Source organism: Mya arenaria, chromosome 3 (assembly GCF_026914265.1).
Source record: "Mya arenaria isolate MELC-2E11 chromosome 3, ASM2691426v1".
NCBI classification, from domain to species: Eukaryota; Metazoa; Mollusca; class Bivalvia; order Myida; family Myidae; genus Mya; species Mya arenaria.
In genome coordinates, this window is record NC_069124.1 from 90,378,949 (window position 1) to 90,397,278 (window position 18,330).

Here is an 18,330-nt window from a genome sequence, read left to right on the forward strand (position 1 = left end):
CAGCTACAGAAATATGATCTTGACATCAAATATTATCCATCCAAACAAGTACCAGTTGCAGACACACTAAGCAGGAACTTTCTAAATGAAACGTTCCCTAAATTGTCACAAGGCATGGACATGCAGGTATATATGGTTATGTCTCATTTACCTGTATCTGACAGAAAATTGAATGAATTGAAGGACAAAACAAGTCAAGATGAGACTTTAGTATTGTTGAAACAGACTATACTTCAAGGTTGGCCAACCTCTAGAAAAATGTGTCCGTCCCAGATATTGCCCTTCTGGAATTTCCGTGATGAGTTAACTACTATTGATGGGTTAGTCATGAAAGGAAATAAAATAATCATCCCCAAACCAATGCAGTCTCAGATGCTTGAACTCATTCACACAGGTCACATGGGAGTTGAGAAATGTCTCACAAGGGCCCGGGATGTTATGTTTTGACCAGGAATATCGGCTGATATTACCAATCTCGTTTTAAAATGCAACACCTGTTTAAAACACAGAAAATCAAACCCAAAAGAGCCATTAATTTCCCTTGAGATTCTTGATTATCCATGGCAAATTATAGGCACTGATCTATTAATCTGGGAAAACAGGAACTATCTTCTGGTAGTGGATTACTATAGCAGGTATTTTGAGGTCAAGGAATCGCCCAATATGAAAAGCACCACGGTCATAAACAGAATGAAACGCATAATGGCCAGATGGGGAATTAGTGAGAAGGTAATATCTGATGGTGGTCCCTGTTATATCTCTCAGGAGTTCGCTGATTTTGCAAGAGAATGGGATTTCAATCACCAGACAATTAGTCCCTATCACGGTCTAGCTGAGAAATATGTGTCAGTTTGTAAGAAACTCCTTACAAAGGCTAAGGACGCTAGGTGTGATCCTTTTATTGGCATTATAGAATACCGGACCACCCCTCTTGAGTCAGGGTATTCCCCTGCGCAGTTAAACATGGGCAGGCAATTGTGCTCTATCCTCCCAACATCTAAGGAAAATCTGATGCCCAAGGTGATATCTCCTAATTTAGTCAGGCAGGGTATTCAGGATAGCAAACAGAAGGGGACGAAATATTATGACAGACAAGCAAGGTCACTAGAGCCCTTAACATATTGAGAAAATACAATGATCCAATAATTAAATAAAACTTGGAGACCAGCAACTGTAGTTGACAAGTTAAATGAATGAATGAAATGAAAGATCATACACTGTTCAGTGCCCAGATGGGTCTATGTACACACGAAATAGGCGGGATCTATTGAAGACCAATGAGCCCTGCCATGGTCAATTTTCAGAGCCAGAAATACAGGAAAAGCCTTTAGGTCAAACACCTACCCAGTCTGACATCAAAGATTCGGAAAGCCCTCTAATTGGCAGTACTTCCTCTCCATGTATCAATCACAATCTGTACGTGACCAGGTCAGGAAGGGCCGTAAAACCAAAAGTAATTGAATCCATGTGATGTTCATTTCGCTTGTAAGCTGATTGAATCACTTATCTAAATTAGTTGTTTGATGTTTAAATTAGTCTGACAACCTTTAATAAATTTCCCCTCTCTTTTCCTCTATAAATAAATATAAATAATTTGATATCAAATCACATATATATTTATTGATAATATCTTTTGTTTGTAAAGAAGGGAGATGTAACATTATTTGGCAAAAAATTAATTCCTCCCGCTATTTATAGTTCACCCTGTATGATAAGGCCAACACAGGCGCGGTCAGTTTATCTCTAGCAGTCAGAGCTGTACCATCCTCACCAATATCATATGTATCAATAATAAATAGTTAGAACACATGCAGTCGTCTTCATAACATAACGATATGTATCTTAATAAAAGGAGCTGCGTCCTTTAGAAATCTAGCAGGAATATCATCAAGCCCAGTGCTTTTTGAACAATTTAGTTTGGATAATTCATTCAGGACAAATTGCTCTGAAACAGTATGTAGTTTAAAGGATTTTGACTCAGGGTTTCTCTGCTTGTAGAAGTTTTGAAAAACACTAGATGAAACACTGAATAAATTTGATGCAACAGGCAGTTTCTTCACTAGAACTGATGCGACCGTAGTAAAAAAATGATTAAAATGATTTGCTATTGTTTTAGCGTCAAAACACAGTTTGTCACCTATGTTCAGAACTACATTAGGTGACGATTTACTACTATTACTGTATCCTAGATCCTTTTACTGAGACCACAGACTTTTTGGATTGTGTTTATTTTCTTCTAGTTTGTTGCACATATACTCAGAATTGGCTTTCTCAACAGCCTTTTGAACTTTGTTTCTAAATGAGCAAAAGAGCTTGTTAAAATCTGTATTGCCTGTTTTCCTAAACTTATACTTATAAAAATCCCTATTTTTTATAAGGTCCAATATATCAGAATCAATCCAAGGCTCACTTCTTTGTTTTAAACGTATTTCTTTAATAGGAGCATTGATAAAAAAAACTGGTTTGGAGGTCTATAACAAGATGATACTAAAATAGGTTTAGTTTTATATAAAAACAGCTCAGCCCATACACCTTCTACAGTATCAACTTGTAAGTCAGTTCTCAATGTGAAAGCAACATCTTCCCTTATATATAAACACACTCCTCCCCCATTCCTGTTACGGTCCTTGCGTAAAATGTTGTATCCCTGAATGGCTACCTCGTTATCTGTAACGGATTCATCAAGCAATGTTTCTGTGATTGCAATAACACCCACTCTGCATGTAGTGGCGAAATGTCTCAGTTCTGATAATTGTGGTAGTAAAGACCTTCTATTAAAATGTACAAAATGTAGACCTTTCTGTTTAAAAGCATCAAATTTGGAATAATCAATAAAATCTTCAGATGAAGTATGACTAGAATCATGTTGTTCAGTATTATTGTAGTCTGGTTGATTAGAATTAACACTATCAAGGTCACTGGAGGTAATATCATCAAAGAATGAATATTGAATTTATATGGATTAGAACACTCGTGACATGTCCAAGGATCTTCACTGGTGGATAGTTCAACAAACTCGAAAGGTGAGATTCTGTGACACTTTACGTGCCACCGCTAATAGCAAGCAACACATTTTACAGCACGATGGTTGCAGGCAATTGGACGATAACATTCTGTGCAGGGGTTACGGACCGGACCTGGGGTGGCATGTATATCTCCTGCTAATAGTAGTAGCAAACGGAGAATGATCCGGGGTTTGAGTACCTTAATTTTCACTGGTAGTATATTGCAGGCGATACTGCTTCTACAGGCGCAGCAAGTTGTTTTTTTGGGACGTTTACTATTCACAGAAATAGGTGATTTATGAGGCGACGTTGATTTTTATGATTGTTTATCTTCTTACATGTCTTTCTTTTTCCAGCCATTTTCCATATCTATGATTTGGGTTTAAAATGCTTTAATTTTGATATAAAGTTGTTTACCTTACAAAGTCTTCAAAAAGAAACTTCAGATCAGCATCCACCTTGTTTCAAACCTATGGCTATGTGTCGACTTAACTTTGTTGACATATCGCCGGATGTTCAAATCAGCTGATTCAGTCCACACGGAAACTTTAAAACCGGTTTATTTCACTTTTACTCCGTTGATTTTCACACATATTTCACCAAAATACTCGTTTTCTTTATTCTGATGTTTTCTAATTTAACTTTTTTGTTTACCGGTCACGAAATATTTTTATTTCTTGATTTTTGTATGCTTTTGTTTTTATTCCAAATATGGTCTTGATTTTGAAAATAAATACGTTTTTTTATTGTTTCAGTTATCACAATTATTTTAAAAAGGTAAGAAATCAAGGGGTTGAAAAGTCAGTATATTTATAATATAAGGGATTGAAATTTCATAAGGGATTGAAATGCCTTCGTTCTAGGGGTGGGGGTAGGGGCCGGCCCATATCACTTTTAGGGTTTGAAATGACGAAGGGTTTAAAAAGTCTGACAGCCTTTCAAAAACATTTGCGGCATATTTGATGTTTTGTATCAAAATTATTATTGTTATCATATAAAATAACCTTTCATCCCAATTACATTATTAATTGGTCAGAATCGTGGTACCGGTGTTTTGTTATTGAAAACCGGCTAATAGTGGTGGTGTAATGACTACTTTTTACAACGCATTATTGTTTCGACATTACAACAAAATCCGGGAAAGAAAGGCGCACGATTTCATATACATTATTGTGAGTAATACATTATTGTGAGTAATAGGGCGTTTTTGTTAATACGAAACCAGTTTCAGTTTTGGTTCCAATGGTTTTAGCAGTTTCGAAACCGGTTTCGATAGTTTTGCTTGAAGTAACAGTGTCTGCCATTCGGAGCTCCTCGGCCATTTTTATCGAAAACAACCTCGGATGTATGCCGGTGCATCAATTGAAGTAGTTCGTATTTTTTTATTTTTTTTTATTATATCATTACTTAAACGCAGTGTGTTAGAGTTGTATTTATTGATCTAAGTTTAAATTGATTGCAAGTGAGTGTATTATTACAAACATAATTAAGATTCCTAAGAGTAAAGTCATAAAGTTTAAATAAAATTAATTCGCGATCTACTTGCAGCGGACTTTAACGTACCACTTTTTGAGTTTGTAAACCGTCCAAATACACCCGAGATTGTTTTCGATAAAAATGGCCGAGAAGTTCCGAATGAGTGTCCGCTATAATGTATGCATCTTTCTTGGGTTTCGGATATACAACTTAACTATCTTACACCTGCCACACTGTTTCTTTGAAATTTAATATAGTTTTGTTAATGAGTTATTTCATTTCCCTCATTCATGTTAGAATCACAGAGACTTGATAAAGGCTTGAGCATGATACAGTATTTCAACCCTCTTTAAACAGCGGCGAGCTTCCCCTGGACTGGAGAAACGCAAACAAAACCCCTGTGTTCAAGAAGGGCGACAAACATACAGCTGAGAACTATCGACCAATGAGCCTAACATGCAAAATATTAGAACATATTATCTGTAGCCACCTACTGAATCACTTTGAAGAACATAATGTATTAACATCACCAAACCATGGCTTTAGATCTGGATTCTCTACTGAAACAAAGTTAATGGTCTCCTTACATGACCTCCTGAATTCCTTTGAAAAAAAAACATCAAATGGACATGTGCCCCATGATCACCTACTGCAGAAGATGTCGCATTACGGGGTAAAAGGCCATCTCCTGGCGTGGTTGTCATCTTTCTTGAAAGACTGGTCCATGAATGTAGTGGTGGAAGGTGAAAACTCAATGAGTATACACGTAGACTCAGGAGTACCACAAGGAACAGACCTAGGACCGCTGATGTTTCTCTGCCATATAAATGACCTCCCTTTGAGCTTCAAATCACAGCTTCGACTCTTTGTGGATGATTGTTTGTTGTATCGGCAGATAAAGAACACTTCAGACCACATTAAACTCCAGAAAGATTTATCGGAACTAGAAAAGTGGGCCTCCACATGGGGCATGAAATTTAATGCTAAAAAGTGCTATATTGTAAGTGTCAGAAGTAAATCATCCCACTTTTATGAACTTGACAATACTATACTGAAACACGTGGACTCAAACCATTACCTTGGATTACTTATCAAATGACTTTACATGGTCTTACCACATAGCAATCATCTGCAAAAAGGCAAACTCTACACTTGGAATCCTTCGTCGTAACTTGAAACATTGTCCACTAGAATGCCGGAAAACTGCCTTTATTGCACTCATAAGATCTCAATTAGAATATGGCTCAGTTATATGGGACCCATACCTGAAGAAAGACATTGATAAACTAGAAAAAATTCAATGCCTAGGAGCAAGTTTCATCCTAAACAACTACAAGACTAAGGAAGAAGGCTGTGTGACAGAAATGCTCAACACACTGGAACTTAGCCCCCCACAGGACCCCCCACCCCCCACAGGACCGCTGTGTATCCAACAGACTGGTGACAGTGTTGTGTCCGCATCTACAGTCGATGGCTTTAAAAAAGCTCTCCCTCAGCGCTACTAGAACCCCTCCCCCGTAGATATATGCCTGAGGTGACCCTTCTACGTAACAGAACAGAGAGATACAGAAAGTAGATCCCAACAGCTGTATACTATAAATAGTAGTCATTCTAAAATGCCGTCCAGGCTTTTTTTTAATGATGGTTAGCCTGGCTAACCATCATTAAAAAAAAAGCCTGGACGGCATTTTAGAATGACTGCTATAAATAGTTGCCTGTGGTCCCATTTGGGTAAAATCAGTCTTGACCCTGAACAAAAATTAACACAATTAATGGGCTGCTTGTCACATCATGGGACACAATACAACTATTTATCGTGATTTGTAATTATTTTATAAAAGCTAAAAATCCACAAGGGATAAAGGGGTTTCCAGGTTTTGCCCCCCCCCCCCCCCCCCCCCCCTATCAAACCACCCACAACCACGACATACAACCCACGAATACAATATAGTATTAAACTCTGACTTACAAACCACCTTGCATACTCTCAGGGCTTTTTCTGCCCAATTTGGGAAAAAGGCCTTAGACATTTTGGGAAATTTTGTGTCGTGAAAATGCCGAAAATTGGAAATTTTACAGTTAAAAGAAAAAGCTGTCTAGTCTCCTGTGAATTAGGAAATGATTTTTTATTAGTTTATTTCCCTTTAAAAGACCCAAAATGGCTGAAATATCAATCCTTGGGTGTAAATACATGTATCTATTGCAAAAAAACAATCATGACAGATAATATTCATACAGATATCTGAATGTGATGAAAATCAATGATATTTTCCGAGTTTAATTATTAAAAAAACTTTACATCACATAATTTATTAGGATGTTGAAAATGAACCAGAAAAAAGACTTTCTAAAAAAAAAAAAAAAAAATTATTGTGTTTTTTTTTCTGAAGATTGGGAAAAATATCTTATATTTTGCTTTTGGAATGGGTCCGATATTCGGACCTGTGGTATTCCGGGTTTTTTTTGTTAATTCCACCAATGGCGGTTAACTTGGTCGCTGTGTTGAGATTTTCTTTAGATTCTTATGGGAACATTAAATCTTTTTGATCAGATTAAATTGTTTTAATTTCAGATATTAAAGGGTCTGACTGTACACCAGATTGGCACCAAAAAAAGTTTTTTCCTGTAACAAATCTCAGGACAATTATTTAATAGAATGTGTTACGCTTTTATATCATAATTGTAAAAAAGTACCAAAATCAAATGTAAAAAAAAAATTGTGTCGGAGACCGGGTTCGAACCCGTGTCGCCAAAATTGCAATCTAGTATCGTATCCACTGAGCTACGACAGCTTACTCTAATCAGGTGACATATTTAAACTGTACATCTAACTCCGTAATATCACGTGATAACACCGACTAGCCAATCACGCATAAGGAATAAATTCTACTAGGTAGACATACCCAGTAATATTTTTTAATGGAAAAATACAAAATAACTGCTAAACTTAAATAAATTGTAAACTATGTGGTACTTCAGTTAGTAAGTTTCAATGCAATTTGTACACATTAATACCAAGTTTATGAAGTTTCGACAATTTTCTTTTTTTCTTGCAAATTGATCATCTGGTGCACAGCACAGTTGCTTCAAGACATTTTGAGATTTTCTGACACTGCCCGAAATTTCATGATGTCTGTTGTTTAGGCTGAAAAGGTTGTGCGAGATGCAATGTACAATTTGTAATATTTAATATTCATGGAATGCACAACCAGCTTTGTACATCTAGTAAATGAGAATAACTAGTAAAATGAAATCCTTTTGTTGTTAGGGAGCTTTTGTCATGATTGATTATTGATATATCCGTTGAAGCCATTTTTCTTCTTTTTTAAGGCACAATAAAGGTTGATGTATAATAAATATTTAAAAAAAAAATGGATTTTTATGTTTAAATCATTTGAATTTTGATGATTAAAACAAAAAGAAGCGTACGATTTAGGTACAGATAAAAAATATTACCCTTCTAAATTGTTTTTTTTAGTTAATAGAGCTCTACATGTCGACCAAGTTAAAAAAATGCCAAAATATTAAGCCTCAGCGGGTCTAAGGATTAAATAACTTTAGAAAAAAAATAAGTGGGTATATAACAATGATAGATGTAATCAGGTACTGCATATGTATATAACGGCACTTATACCGTCTTGCTGTAGAGCTAGCTTTTACAGCGACGTGGTAGAGTGTACCCCTGCAGAACAAGAGGTTGTGGGTTCGAATTCCGACAGGTGCACATGGCCATTTGTGCAGCCTTACATTTGGCTCCTAATTTAGGGCAGGCATTGCACGATAAGCCTCTAGGTCATTGCAAATTTGCCTTTGTCTCCGAAATTCAAGAACAAATTTCAAAATGGAGGGGGAATGTGTAACCAGGTATACGCTATGTATATAGCAGCTCTAAAAATGTCTGGCTATAGAGCTAGCTTTCATAGCAAGGTAAGAGTGTCCACCTGCAGAGCGAGAGGTCATGAGTTTGAACCCTGTTAGGTGCACAAAGCATAGTAAACTTTCAAGTACATTGGTTAGTTTAAAGTGTAGCATATAATACATAGTACATGTACTTATGGTAGTTTAAAGTGTAGCATATAATACAAAGTACATGTACTTAGAGTAGTTCAAAGTGTAGCATATAAAACATAGTACTTGTACATGACTTGTGCATTGGTTAGTTTAAAGTGTAGCGTATAATGTATTATATATATATTTCCTCCAATGATGAAGAGCAAAACGTATTTACAATTGATAAACATATACACTGATATTACATAATATATATATGTATAGTACATGTTTGAGCTGTTCAATATTTGCAATTTCATGTTTTTGATAATTATGCAATTCAACACAATTTATAATACAAAATACAGTTACCGGTATGCATATAATTAATAAGCGATATGGTACATCGCATACTAGCTTACAAGCATACGAGAAGTACATTCAAATAAGGCACTATAGTTTAAGCATAACACCTAGCAAATACAAAGACATGTTCATTGGTCAGCTTTTATACTTTTCCAGGTGATGCCCAAGTCAAAGGAATTTGTGTCATCTTCGGATGAGTCCAGCTCAGACATAGAGGAGGTAAGCTTGTTTTGTGAAGTACACCTTAGGGAAGTACGCCTAGAGTGGAGCTTGACTTTAACCCATGAATATCAGAATACAAGACAGTGCTCAACTGAATTAACTGGGTAACAGAAACTTGCCCATACTCTGTTTGATTGTTTTGGCATTCAAATTTTTAACCAGGTTTTCACAAAATGAATTATTTCAACAAAGTTTAAAAATCTATCAAAATCCAAATATTTGTGAACAAATTTCTTTAAAATCATTTTCATTTTCCAGCACCAGAGTTTGATGATTTACTAAAATCACTGATGATAACAATATATATATGTGCCATGACAAAGTAACATAATCATCTTTTTTAATTGATTAACCTTTCCCTTTAATGTTTACTTCCATTCTTATGCATACTTCCTGTCTTCTGTGTATATCCTCTAACCAATTTGGCATGTTCTTATACATACACACAACACACAACAAATCAACTTAATTATAATTTTCACAACACCGGCTAAAGTTCTTCTGTCAATCATCGGAAACCTGGTTTCATCGCATTGCGGCATTTCTTGTTAAGATATGAGTTAACACGATGAAAATCGATGAAGATGCTGACACAGTACACAACAATTGTGTTGATGATATCATTTTTAGCTTGACTTTTCGAAGAATAAGGAGGGCTATACTACTCGCCCCAGCGTCGGCGTCCAGTTAAAGTTTTAGGGCAAGTTGGGATTTTCACTTATAAGTCCAAAACCCTTCTTTCAATTGACTTAATACTTCACACAGTTGTTCAGGGCCATCACATAATGAGGTAAGATAACCCCATACTATTCTTTATACAAATTATGGCCACTGATTGACTGGAACTTAGGTTAAAGTTTTAGGGCAGGTTGGGATATTTATTAATAATTTCTATAATATTCGTTCAATTAACTTAATACTTCACACAGTTGTTCAGGACCATCACACAATGAGGTTACATAAATCCATATCCTTAATACAAGTTATGGCAAAGTTTTAGGCAAGTAAAAGTTAAGGGCAAGTTGATATTTTAATAAAAAAAACTTCTATACCGTTCATTAAATGCACTTAATAAAATTCAAAATTATTTACGACCATCTTACAACAAGAAACATAACTCCGTTTTAAGCCTAAATACAAATAATGGCCCTTGAATTTTATTTTATTTTGATTTCCTTTGAAAGGCATATTTGTATATTCTTAACCACATTTTCATAATGGGAAATCAAGTTATTTGAATGACTTGTGTCATTGTTTGGGTGGGCTGGTGGGAGGGCAGCATCGAAGTCACCGAATGTATCGAATAATTTTAGTTAGGTTTGACATAAAGAAACCAAACTTGGTATTATTACATCGTCATTGTATTCTAAGTCAAAGCGGCGTAGTCGAGCGCGCTGTCTTATGACTGCTCTTGTTATATTCCTAACCACATTTTCATAAAGGGAAAACAAGTTATTTAAATGACTTGCGTCATTGTTCTGGCTGGATGGCATCAAAGTCACCTTATGTATCGAATAATTTTAGCTAGGTTTGACATAAAGAGACCAAACTTGGTATATATTTTATGACGCTTATTTCGGTGTTGGACTAACTACAACCGGAGACGGCACAGCGAAGAATGCTAGAGGGGGTCGTCCCTGTGAATAAGATGACAAGTACCCAAATCAGACTTCCGATATTTATTGTCCAAGGTTAAATGACCATTTATAATAAACAAAATATTAAAGTAAATCAGCATAATGATGTAAATACATGAATATGTGATTATTAAGAATATTAACAATATTTGGGGAATATTGATAATAACAACGCTTAGCAATGTGAAAGGTACCAATAAATATGAATGTATTAAAATAGAGAAACAACTTGTATGACTAATATAAAGTACAAGTGAATTATAAAGTCAACAGTGTGTATTTGCAACATAATTGTAACAACAATATACATTTGTACATTTTATACTTATTTTAGCCTATTTAAAGAACTTTTAATTGAATTCCAAGCTTTTAAGTCAAAAATATAATAACAATCTAATAAAAGAGTAAAACCACATACCTGTGAATAAGATGACAAGTACCCAAATCAGACTTCAGATATGTATTGTCCAAGGTTAAATGACAACCTGGACTGGGAAGTCATGGGTTTAAATACTAAATTTGAGGCTGAGATGCCAACAACTGACATTGTCATCTTAAAGAGTTTTACTCAGCTTAGAATTAAGAGTTTCCTTTAGATAATCTTTGTTTCTTTGATCTAATATATGCTTATCACAACATGTCTGGCTTGCATAGGTGTTTAAGCCTAATTCTTATGATTAGCAAAACCATAGAACAAAAAAGGTGCTAAAATGTAGTGACGAACAGTCAAAAATAAGAATTAAGTGTTTGCTTAAGAAATTACTGAAGTTATGCAAGTTGCAAATATGATGACAAAAATACAAAATATAATATATAATGTTTATAATATCAAGTTATGATATTGTAAGTTATCTGAGTCAATTCTATATCAATAGACAATCATTTCTATACTAAATATGATAAGTCAATTTTAAGTTTAAATGTATATTTTTTATTGTACTTAAAACATTATTATTTAATATTTTGCAACAAAATATAATGCAAAAAGAATGATCATAATATATACAAAGAGTTTATGGAGACCTTTTATGGGAATGCTTTGAGGCCCCTAGGATCAAGGTCAAGGTTACTATTAATAGAAAAAGGGTTGGTACTGAATAACTTAAGTAAGGGTCTTCATATTGGTACCAAATTTAGTATTTAGGAAGAGTTTATAGAGACCTTTCCTGATATTGTGATTTGGGCCCGAGAGTTATGGTCTAGGTCAAGGTCAAAATAGAAATATGGTTAGTACTGAATAACTCAAGTAAGGGTTGACATAGTGTGACCAAACTTGGTATATAGGACAAGTTTATGCAGAGCTTTCATGGATTGCCTTTTGGCCCCCTAGGGTTAAGGTCACTGTTACTAAAAATAGACTACTGTTTCAGTTATGGTTGACATACTGTGACCAAACTTGATATGTAGGAAGAGTTTATGGAGGTCTTCCATGGGATTGTTTTTGGGGCCCTTAGGATCAAGGTCACTGTTACAAAAAAATAGAAGAAACAGTTGAAACTGAATCTCTTCTGCCGATCATTAAAATACTGGTTTTGTCAAATTGCAATTCTTGTTCACTTTTCAATTTGATTGTTTTATTGCTTTTGACAGGCACATATTACATAGTTATTGTATTCACTTCTTAGTCAAAACGACATAGTCGAGGGCGCTGTCTTACAACAACTCTTGTTAATGGTGCATGTTTAGTTAGTACAATGAATGATGAAGTTGTTTATGATATAACTAGTTCTAACATGATAGATCATTATTATTACTGTTATTATAAACCATTATGACTTATTCTAAACTGGACTTTTATATGCCATCCTTCAGAGGCAAAAAGTAGTTGCGCTGTCTTTCCATCTGTCTGCTACCATTTTGTCTTGGGAATACTTATAATGCAATGGAAACTACATGGTCAAGCCCTTTAGCCAAATATTTAATAAATGCCATGTTTAAAGGTAAAGACTACATTTGCTTCAAATGTTTCCAGCCAGAAATGGGGAGAGGTATTGTTTTTGCTAGAGTTGTCTGTCAGTATGTCTGTCACAAATCTTATCCGACCCATAATTCTTCCAAGGTGGAAGGATTTTGAGATAACTTGCCACAAATCTTCACCATGTTGCACAGCAAATGTAACAGCCAGCTTGGTCCATGGTCAAGGTCTCACTTAGAGGTCAAATGCATATGACTACAAATTGATTTCTGCTCCATATACATCTATTGAACCCCTTGCAGTGTTTTGAAATACTTCACCACAGATGTTTACCATAATGAGACCATGTGCAGAGTGCATATTAACAGCTCGGTTCAAGGTCAAGGTCAAAGGACTTAAAAAATGACTATTTTTATGCCCCCCCCCCCCCCTCGAAGAAGAGGGATATATTGCTTTGCACATGTCGGTCGGTCTGTCAGTAGACCAAAGCTTGTCTAAGTGTTAACTCAACAGTTTCTGGACGTACGGTCATTAACCTTGACATGAAGGCTGGGCCTGACCAGTAGATGAAATGTATTGATTTAAGGACTCATTGGCTCAAAGGTCAAGGTCACACAGACCTTAAATGGTAAAAGGTTGTCTGAGTGATAACTCTACAATACTTGCACCCATGGCCCTCAAACTTGACTTGGAGGTTGGGCCTGACCAGTAGATGACCCCTATTGATTTTAGGGGTCATTTGGCCAATGGTCAAGGTCATTGTGACCTTGAATGATAAAAGGTTTTCTATGTGATAACTCAACAGTGCCTGCACCCATGGCCCTCAAACTTGACTTGGAGGTTGGGCCTGATCTGTAGATGACCCCTATTGATTTTAGGGGTCAAAGGTAAAGGTCACCGTGACCTTGAAAGCAAACTCGACAATTCCTGGTCCTATGGTCATCAGATTTGACATGAAGGTTGGGCTTGACCAGAAGATGATCCCTATTGACTTTGGGGTCAGCAGGCCAAAGGTCAAGGACACAGTAACCTTTAATGAAAAAAAATAACAAATCTTTTCCCAGTGATATCTCAACAATGCCTGAACCTATGATCATCAAACTTGATATGGAAGTTGGGCCTGACCTATAGATGACCCCTTATGATATAAGGGGTCGACTGGTCAAAGGTCAAGGTCACAGTGACCTTGATAGGAAAAAGCTTGTCTGTGTGATAACTTGACAATGCCTGCACCCATGGCCCTTAAACTTGACATTAAGGTTTTTGGTGACCAGCTGATGACTCCTATGGATTTTGAGGTCAAAGGTCATGGTCATAACACACTATCCTCACACTTTGAATGGTCAAATTTTTTAAACTGCCTTTCATTTCAGTACATGCATATTTCATTCAATTGTCCATATATTCCTGACAACATGGCGCTCACATATTTTATTCTTCAGCCTAAAAAGAAAAAAGCAAAGCAGGAAAAGAAAGAAAAAGAACCAAAGAAAAAGGCAGAAGAACCACCCAAAAAGAAGGCAGCATCTGCTGCCAAAGGTCCAAATGGAGACTATAGTTTTCAGGTGATCTAAACAGTTATAACATGAATGTTCACACAAAAATCAAAGGATATTGTTATCAGGTTATATTTGTTTGTAAATGTTGATAGGTTGGTTAGTAGACCAAACCTTAGAGAATGCTAGCACATACGGTTGTGAAACTTTGTATAGGGGTTGGTCATAAACAGCATATGACCCCTAGTAGTTTGGGGTCAGTAGGTCTAAGTTCAAGGTTGCAAAAAATTAAGAGAACGTCTGGACCTATGGTCCTCTAATTTGGTGGTGATGTAGGCTATAGACTGTCGATCAAATGTCAATGTCTTCAGAGTGACTAAGTACGGGTACATGATTATCTTTTAAAACAGGTTTTTCAAAAAAATAGAATGATTTATATGATTTATAACTGTTTTGCTTGAAAGTTGATGATCAATGTTGTAATTTTTATAAACATATTATTTACCACTTCAATTCACCTATAAGGTATCTGTATCAATTGCATTAGCCATATTCTTGGCTTTATATTATCTATTTAACTTATTCACTGCTGTCAGGAGAATGTATATTGGTACATGTTTTACTGGAAACTATATATTTAATGCCAACTTCTATAGCAACATTAAGATGAGGTCAAAAACATTACCTACTATTCTTAAACTTGGAAGGGATGCTAGTTTAGTATAATTTCTAATTGGAACTTCACATAAAACATAGGGTGAGGCTTAATGTGCATTGTATTCTGTGCGGAACTTGGTATGAAACAAATGGTGGGGCTAAAAGGATTATTCCAATTTCAGATAGCAAACAAGCGATTTGTGACAGTGAGTGAATTCAGAGGAAAGGTGATGGTTGGAATTAGGGAATTTTATGATGCTGATGGCGAGTTAAGACCTGGAAAGAAAGGTATTGATGATCTAAAAATTGAACATTCACCTTAAACATGTTTGAAGAAACTACATCTTAGATTTTGATTGTATCTTGTCCATTGGACATAAAACTTAAAAACAATAAAACTGTGATCGCTCGAGGATGTCTGAGCTGAAACCTCGAGGGAACTGAAGTTTAGAACAAGTTTCAATTTTCCAGTCTTTTTTCAGGGATAAGCCTGCCTCTTGATCAGTGGCGGCAGCTGAAGAATCAGATGGACGATATAGAGCAAGCCATCAGTGACCTTTCATAGCCCAAAGATAGCCAGGACCATCATAAGACATTTAAAATGCAAATCATGCACATCATTCTTCAATTGTTGTAATTGTGTTTAATTTCACACATTCAAACAACAAGCAAAACCCATGTGTTCCTGGATATAAACTGATATATGCATTTCATGCTTGGTCAATGGCAGTTTTTACCTTGTCTGCAATACAGAAAAAAATGATGAAAAAAACAATGTTGATTATTGTCTTGCTCTCAAACAATTATGTACTATTTACTCAGAAATTGGTACACATGTTCACTTTTACATTTATACCTACTCAAGAAGCAAGTTCCATGCATCTAGCTAGCATTTTGTCCAGTAATGTCCTTCATATCGACTGACAACAATGAGGAAGCCGTAGCATGTGCTCACGGATGCTAGTACTAATAAGATGTCTTTGTTCCACCATCTTCTTCAAACTATAACTCTGGAACTTTTGTGTCAAATTGTCTTAAACACAAATGAACTTCAAAATGACATCAATATAAGATAATTGGATGATTTTTACCAACATGTGTCGATTTTTTTCAAAACGATGTTTTGTTGCAAACATGGCCAATCCACTAGGTACATGTAATATAGCTACATGTAGGTTTAATCAATGATAGAGCAATGTAAGTCTGAAACTAATGGTCTAAGATCTAGTAACATAGTGACCAAAATGGTTGTTTGGTGGCCAGAGAAAACGAATGATTGTTCATCTGAACCCTTACTCCCAGACCTAAAGTTGGAAAAGATGGTTTAGATTTGTGTGCCCAAGGTGACCATATGAGATCAGCCTGTCGATCGTCCTTTGTGAACAGGTATGGGTTCTCAGAAATCACTGGTTGGGTTTTCTCAAACTACACCAGAAACATCCTGGTAGTTGTCCCCTTTAGAATTGTTCAAATTATCAGGTTCCGATGCATTGTTCACTAGTGTCAAAAGAATAATCATAGGATAAACTTTAAAAGTCTTCTCATGAACCGCAATGGCTAGAGCTTAAATTGTTTGAATGAGGTATTATTGAATGATGCTCGACAAGACATGTATAGGGGAAAACTTTGAAAACTTAATTAACATCTATGGCAAGAGCTAAGGTATTTGGTATTCAGCATTGTCTGGTGGTGTATTCAACCCTTTTGGTATATACTGGAGCCACTCTTCATATTGACTTATGGTATGCTCTCCCGTCGCCGTTGTACTCCTGTATTATTGTTACCCTTGAAATCGCCACTGTTACCACTCCTGTCGACGTGTACTTACTTTACTACCCAGTCCATCGCTGTTAATTGATGTCCCGTCATTAATACATCAAATAGCAGTCGTGCTGCCCAAGTGTTTTTTCCACGCGGAATTCAGTAATATAAGTTGCGAACGAATATTCGTCACGTCGTCGGATGTCATGCTTATGTAATGTTTATAATGAGCGCAAGTAAAGCAAAAATACAAACTCATAGGATGGAAACTAAAGCATTCATTTTCGAACAAGCCATAACGAACATTAAGGGTTGAAGGTTTATAAAAACGCTCTAGTATTACAAACTTCCTGGAGGTCTTGGTAACTTGGGTGCGATGTCTTGATAGTAATTGTTTCTTACTTTCACTGATATCTGACGCCAATCACAATATTGTTAAAGATGTATTTCGACATGACTTAAACATACTTTTTCTGTATTTACTTCGTCCCTATGTCGTTGTTGCAAATAGTCGTCTGTGTGTCTTTTCGGATTACGTTACTAGTAACTGTTACCCCCGATGCTTATTACTGTACAAAATGTTGATAATTCGAATATACGTAGGAGCAATCGACCAGCACGCACCGCGATACGCCTGGCTTGCATATAGATATAAGTATCGGCGAAGGCAAGTATCGATACATTATCGATATTCCCTGTATCGTCTTAACCCTAATTCAAAACAGCCATCTGAGTTCATACAAGGTTTAAAACTACGTTTATGTCTTCACACGGTTGCATCATTGTACAAACCAGTAGGACAATCAATTGAACATCGAATAAAACAATATGCTGACGAATATTCTCGCGAGATATCAAAATGAAAAAAAACCGTAAACTTTACAAACAGTATATTTTATGAAACAGGTTGCAAATGGATTTAAGGATAACCATATATCCGCAAGAAAACCATCCCGTACTCCAGCGTGACATGCATAGAGGAATCTTAAATTAACTTGGCACATATACATGTGTCCTTACGATGGCAAGACAGTTTGTCGCGTACAAGACTCAGTTCATTGTCAAACTTGTATGTCATTGGTTAATTCAAGGGGGAGGACGTAATTTCGTTTCATGCAAACATTAAGGGAGGAAAATGTTTCATGGCAAACAAAATGGCGAATTTAGAATGAAATGTACTGATTCCGGTACCAACTTTTGCCTGGTAAGTGGACTTTTTCTTTAAAATTTGAAAAATGTATGCGTCCAGTATGTGGCAAAAAACATATTCTTCGATCGGCATCTTAGTTTGGTATCGTAACTTTAAAGATAAAAAGTTATTGAACGGATTGTGGCTTAGGAGACAATGTTTACAAATAAGTGTGTTGATTTTATAGCTGTTTAAGAAATCTGAAGCTGATTATTTTTTAAATGTTGGTCATGTTGTTATCGTATTATATCTAAACGTTATTAGAGCCTTTGCATAACAATAATTTATTCTATAACATGAACATGCCCGATAAGGACTATAAAATTTTGAAAACAGAGACCGGAGAAGCCGGGAAGTATATGTATATCTAGAGTATGAAGTAACTAAGGATTGCACCTTTTAAATTATGTTATGTCAAAGTTGTTTACTGTTCTTCCTTTTTTGTTTACCCCCCCCCCCCGACATTATATTTTTTAAGCATTAATGATTACAATTGAAAAATTCCATGTTTGCATATCCGACTCATATCGATACGATACGATATGTTTATTGCGTAAAACATTATACAATGTTCATGGCATGTAAACAGGTAAATCAATGAATGGACAAATAGTAC

The 18,330-nt window shown here is 35.8% G+C and overlaps 1 protein-coding gene across 4 annotated transcripts in view; it reads left to right on the forward strand.

The window, feature by feature from the left end:
* Positions 1 to 15,539, forward strand: part of LOC128226006 (activated RNA polymerase II transcriptional coactivator p15-like) — a 50,786-nt gene extending 35,247 nt beyond the window's left edge. The window contains exons 1-5 of one of the 4 annotated variants that reach the window (XM_052935900.1): positions 4,097 to 4,177; positions 8,994 to 9,056; positions 14,054 to 14,176; positions 14,947 to 15,052; positions 15,247 to 15,539. In XM_052935900.1, the coding sequence (XP_052791860.1) occupies positions 8,997 to 9,056; positions 14,054 to 14,176; positions 14,947 to 15,052; positions 15,247 to 15,329 (372 nt within the window). In that variant the 5' untranslated portion in view covers positions 4,097 to 4,177; positions 8,994 to 8,996 and the 3' untranslated portion in view covers positions 15,330 to 15,539. Of the gene's footprint in view, positions 1 to 4,096; positions 4,178 to 4,310; positions 4,376 to 4,520; positions 4,659 to 8,993; positions 9,057 to 14,053; positions 14,177 to 14,946; positions 15,053 to 15,246 lie in introns of those variants that run through there. The other 3 variants (XM_052935899.1, XM_052935898.1, XM_052935901.1) reach the window with 3 other exon arrangements.
* The last annotated feature ends 2,791 nt before the right edge of the window (positions 15,540 to 18,330 follow it).